The 5,701-nt window shown below is 49.3% G+C and overlaps 1 protein-coding gene across 1 annotated transcript; it reads left to right on the forward strand.

Annotated features, from left to right (window-relative positions):
- The first annotated feature begins 1,116 nt into the window (after positions 1 to 1,116).
- On the forward strand, positions 1,117 to 3,830 carry LOC119328313 (cytosolic sulfotransferase 5-like). The gene is made up of 3 exons (XM_037601317.1): positions 1,117 to 1,346; position 1,941; positions 2,964 to 3,830. The coding sequence occupies exons 1-3, from the start codon at positions 1,147 to 1,149 to the stop codon at positions 3,807 to 3,809; spliced, it is 1,047 nt and encodes a 348-aa protein (XP_037457214.1). The 5' UTR covers positions 1,117 to 1,146; the 3' UTR covers positions 3,810 to 3,830.
- Positions 3,831 to 5,701: the final 1,871 nt, after the last annotated feature.

Below are 5,701 nucleotides of genomic sequence, written 5' to 3' on the forward strand. Positions count from 1 at the left end.
TACTAGTATACAGTGTATGTCTGTTGTCTCACATGTGAGCTTGCTCGCCTGAAGCGGAGTGGAGCAAGTTCATGGCCGTGGTAGGGACCGGGTCAGGGCAGGCGCTGGCCATACGCAAGCCGAGATCAAGGACGCTGGCCACGGCCATGACGCAAGCCCAGGTCAAGGACGCCGGCCACGGCTAGGATGCACAGGACCTCAAACATGGATAGCACGACCTACACGACACTGTTTGAGGAGAAGCACGACCATGCCGAGCTTGGCGGCGACCGGGATGACCAGGACGTGAACGACGATTATGCAAGCTTGATGACGACGGGACGACTAGGATGGAACGATGTACAGGCGGCCACCTCATGTCGTGCTAGGAAGTGATGCCGGCGGCGATATTGTCGCTGGCCGTGGTCACGAAGAACATGCAGTCGGCGCCCAAAGTAGACGCGGTGCGCAGAACGTGGCAAACACATACGAGAGCTACCTTGATTTCCTCGTCATGGTGGCATAGGTTTCCTCCTGGTTTTCTTCTCACAGGTTGTGGCTGGCCGCTAGAACGCATGAGATGATGTCGGTGGCCAGGGCCAACATGGTGTCACCGGCAGTGGCTGCGGAGGACCCGGCAAGCTCGGACGACGGTCAGGGCTGACATGGTCTTCCTAATTCCTATGGGCTTGGTTCCAAGTAGCAAGAATAAGTGGGGAAGAAGTAGAAGGGGTAGGAGCTGTACAAGAGGATTCAGGGGAAGAACAGATGGGAAGAATGGGTGTCGTGGGAAGGTCAGTACATTTAATATCAGCATAGATACATGAAAGCTTATGAGAGATACATGTCGCACAAATTTGTAATACAGACTGGCTACTATAGAAGATGCGACTCCCGATGCCAGTGAATGAGTTAGATTTCGGTGAACGGAGTCGCCGAGTGCTCCTATGCACTTTCGTACAGTATGTCTCTATTGTGCACAGGGTAGGTGAGATGTGCCGAGAGGCGCGTGCTCCACGTGCGCTGTCTAGCTGATGCTCCTTTATCTATTTGTATAGGCTCTCACTGAACGAATGCAAGAACATATAGCAGGCATAGTACTGCTGCTGCTGCTGCTGTCCACTCCATACTCCAGACTCCAGACTCTTCTTATCAACATCATCGTCAATGGCGAAGGCGCCTGGTGCCCCGCTCGGGCCCGTCCCTTTCGCGGACGTCGAAGCCGACTCGGGCTTGGTCTCCGGCGTGCCGGAGCAGCTCCCGGAGGAGCACGCCGACCCCGACGACCTTGTTTCCACCCTGCCAAGCGCGCCGAGGCCCAAGGGCCTGTCGAGCCTCCGTCTCTACGACGGCTTCTGGCTGCCGGAGTGGAGGGCCGGTCCATATATATTCAGGGCCCCGGGGCGAGACAACAAAATGGGGCCCTTATGGACAAATAAAAATTCAGAATGCATTCTATTTCGAAAGCAATTCAGTACATAGCATAGATTCATGGTCTAGAGAACTACATTTTAATAGCATGGAAACAATATAGTTCTACAAAAGATCGCTCTTCTAAGGGGCATAAAGAGACAATCACCTCGCTCTTCTAAGTATGAAAACCTTGTCCAAACTGATAGCAATTGGAAGCGTTTGTGTTATCATGAGATATAATGTTAACGCATGAGAGCTTACATTAGATTCTATTTTTTTCAATTTGTTTGTTACTCGATGTCTTCACCCGAAGAAAACGTCTCCAAAGCTTCCTGAATACGATGATCAGATCTGTGCATCAATATTTATTTCATCCTACTTTGCTTTCCTAATGCATAAAGTAGCAAGACCATTCAATCTTTCCTATGACATTGATAATCTCAAATAATTTCTCAATAACTTGAACTTTGAGAAACTGCGTTCAGCTGATGCTACAGTGAATGCTACAACAAATAGAATTCGATAAGCTATTAATATATTTGGAAAAGAGTCTATGTCTCTAACAAACTCGAAAATCTCCATAGCACGCAATGGCACATCAGATTCTGGTATAGTCATTTGTCGTAGTCGTAATTCCGAGAAGAGATCATCTGATTCAACATAATTTTGAGAAACCGTTTCTACAAATTTAGCACAGCATTTGCGTAATTAAATATCATTCAATAAAAGTCTTTTGAGCTAAGTAAGAAGCCAAATATACTTCTGAACACTTCAAGTTATTCGAAGAACAGCCGTTTCTAACTTCCTTTTCTATAAAAATGTCAATTGAAGCTTTCGGTGAGTTTACCAGTTCATCTCTTAAGTTTTTTTCACTTCCTTTTCTCATTGGTAACCATTTTTAAAAAGGTATGTCACCAAACAATTGTAGAAAAACAGTCAATACAGGAAACAAAAGCACCTGAATATGAGCATATGGCTTGATGTCGAATTGTCGATGTAGCTTCCCAGATCTGCAAGGCTGAAACACTCATTCCCCATCCCCCTTCTCATCCCTGGATCCAAAGAAGCTTTGAATTACAGGCCAACAGAAGAGTATGAACTAGGAAGAGAAGAATTGGAGGGAGACGTACCATCTCTGATGCGGTGATGTCTCAAATGTCTACTTGATGGGGAAGGTTGAGGATGCAAAGAGAGATGATTGGGAAAGAGAATAGCACCATCAGTCTCCATTAATGGGTGCAAGGGAGCGGCACCTCGAATTTGAAAGTGCATGGGAGCGGTGGTGCTGTTCTCTGGGATTGGAGAATTTGGGGGAGGAGGCGAAGAGACTGGAGCTCGACGAGATCAATGGAGTGCTGCCGCAGCGGAGCGAACTAGCGATGGTTTCTTTCCGTCCGTGAGTACTACCTACGTGGTGGGCTTGGGCTTTCTTTTTTTTCCTCTTATTTTTCTGGACCTAAAGACAAAAATATCCTAATACATAAACTGTACTACTACCTGAGCTGGGGCCCCTACCTCCCGGGGGCCCAGGGCGGTTGCCCCGTTGCCCCGGCCTATGGGCCGGCCCCGAGTGGTCCGTCCCGGTGGCCGTCGCCCTACAGCGCCGCTTCGAGCCCCGCCCGGACGACGTCGTCGTCGCCAGCTTCCCCAAGTGCGGCACCACGTGGGTCAACGCCCTCACGTTCGCCACCATGGCACGGCGCGCCCACCCCGCCGCCGGCGCCGGGCACCCGCTGCTACGCCTCAACCCGCACCAGTGCGTCCCTTTCCTGGAGGCCCTCTTCGGCAGCCGCCGCGGGGAGGCCAGGCTCGCGGCGCTGCCGTCCCCGCGCCTCATGAACACGCACATGCCGCTGGCCATGATGCCCGGCGGGGGCGGGTGCAAGGTCGTGTACGTCTGCAGGGAGCCCAAGGACATGGTCGTCTCGCTGTGGCACTTCCACCGGCGGCTGCATCCGGAGCTGCCGCTAGCCGACGTCTTCGAGGCCGTGTGCGGCGGCGCGGTGGGGTACGGGCCGGTGTGGGACCACATCGCCGGCTACTGGAGCGCCAGCGCGGCCAGGCCGGACGGCGTGCTCTTCCTGCGGTACGAGGAGCTGCTGCGCGACCCCGCCGGGCACGTCCGGGAGCTGGCGCGGTTCGTGGGGCTGCCTTTCTCCGGCGCGGAGGAGGATGCCGGCGTCGTTCACGACATCGTCAACCTCTGCAGCTTCGGGCACCTCAAGACCCTGGAAGCCAACAAGACGGGCCACATGAATGCCGGACTCCCGATCCCGCGTGACGCGCTGTTCAGGAAGGGCGTGGCCGGCGACTGGGTGAACCACATGACGCCGGAGATGGCGCGACGCCTAGACGACATCGTCGCCGACAAGCTCCATGCGGCAGGCCTCACCTTCCTCCACGCCGCGAGTGACTGACTCGACCGAGCACACTTGTTCTGTCGATACTATGAGTGCACTTTCCTACTTCGTCATATTGAAATAATAGTAGAGGGAGTGATCTTTCTAGCGATCCGGGTTTCTACCGGGTACGCTGATATGCATCAATCGATGGCTGTGCATCATATTGAAATAATAGTAGATGGCTGTGCATCAATGATCAATCGATGCAGGAAGCAGGAGACGGGAGGGTTTTCCTGATTTTTTTACAATCTTGCTAAGTCCCGGTCGAAGTCTCAGTCGATGATATATTCGTAAGATTTTACACTGAGATCCGCACAAAAAAAATCAATTTTTTTCTCTCTTGCATATTATGTTACTTGACTGTGAAACTTGGTTAATTCTCAGTCAACTGAGACCTAGTTACACCTTTTTTTTAATAAAAAATCCATTTTGTGTGAAATAAATCTTGTATTGCTCAATCAAAGAATATAATCAAGCTCGACAGTGTCCAGAACGTCCTTTGGTCCAGACCCAAGCCATACCATAGTTCGGCCTTGAACTCTACCAAAGTTTGCCAAAGTATGACTAGAAGAGTTACAAGTTACAACTACGACAAATATGAATAATACAAGAATTACATTAGGACATGCTAGCTTTAATCTCTCGAATGAGAAAAGCATACTTTAATTTGTATCTCCGCTTCTCACCATGGTGACTGCCTCCAAACTATCACTTTCAATGTCATCAATTGGCAGGCTACTCCATTGCAAAGCTAAAATGAGGCCCTCTCGAATTGCTAAGATATCACGTTCCAGCACATCATTGCATAAGAAAAGATGCCCGCACGAGCTGAAGATGTTGGCACCAAATGATCTCGAAGCAGCATACCTGTCCCTCCAACACCATCTTGGATAGAACCTTCAGTATTTTATAGTTTAACCCGACCATCAATCGGGGGTCTCCAAATGGTGCCAACAGTAAGCATATTATTGCATGCATGAGCTGTGTGAGGAAAACAATACAAATCATTATAGTTTTTAAAGAGGCCAAATAGCTTGAGAGGAATCTGACAGAAACTTCAATTGGAGGTGCATGTTTATAATGAACCAGCTCATTACGTACATACCAGATTCTCCAAAAGAGCATCAGTACTCGCACCTTGTAGGTTCGTCAAACTAGCAGACAAGCTGAATGAACCAATCATCCTTGGACCGTTTGATGGAGGAGACATCCGATAGCGTCCATTTATTCGCCATTGCCCGCCAAAAAACTCTTGCATTTATGCATGTGCAGAAAGCATGATAAATTTACTGAATATAAATATTTAGGATTGCCTAATGACTAATCAAACACCAACATTTGTTTTTCATTTCGGTTTAGGTTGATTTTTTGTCCAATGACTTATTGACACGTGTATCTATTGGTTTGGATCTATTATATCGTTTGTAAAAGAAATTCATTTGATTTCACTTGGGTTTTAGGTCAAATCAAGGAAAAGCATTTTTTATGGGATTTTTTTTGGCCAGTACTGGCCCACCAAAGTTTCCGAAATTTCATTGATTTTTTTCCATGGGTCATATTCCACTTGGTCTCACTACTCAACCCAGCTAGATGGGGGAGGGGACATTCTTGGAGACCAACCTCCACAGCACCCACAGAGCCCTAGCCCGAGTGTGAGTTCTGACAAAGAGAGGGACTCCATTGGGAGGTCGAGAGAACCAAGATATCCACCGAGTTCTGACAGAGAAAGGGACTTCGTCAAGAGACCGAGAGACCCAAGATATTTGCATGGTGCGGCATTTCATGGTGAGGATCTCAGAGATCGGCTGAACAAGCTACCTCATGAGAGCCGCCTGGCAGCGGCGTGTTCTTCTTCAACAATGACGCGAAATCTCAAACCGGGGGGCAGCGGATGGAGCACAAGCAAC

Source organism: Triticum dicoccoides, chromosome 7A (assembly GCF_002162155.2).
Source record: "Triticum dicoccoides isolate Atlit2015 ecotype Zavitan chromosome 7A, WEW_v2.0, whole genome shotgun sequence".
Classification (NCBI taxonomy): domain Eukaryota; kingdom Viridiplantae; phylum Streptophyta; class Magnoliopsida; order Poales; family Poaceae; genus Triticum; species Triticum dicoccoides.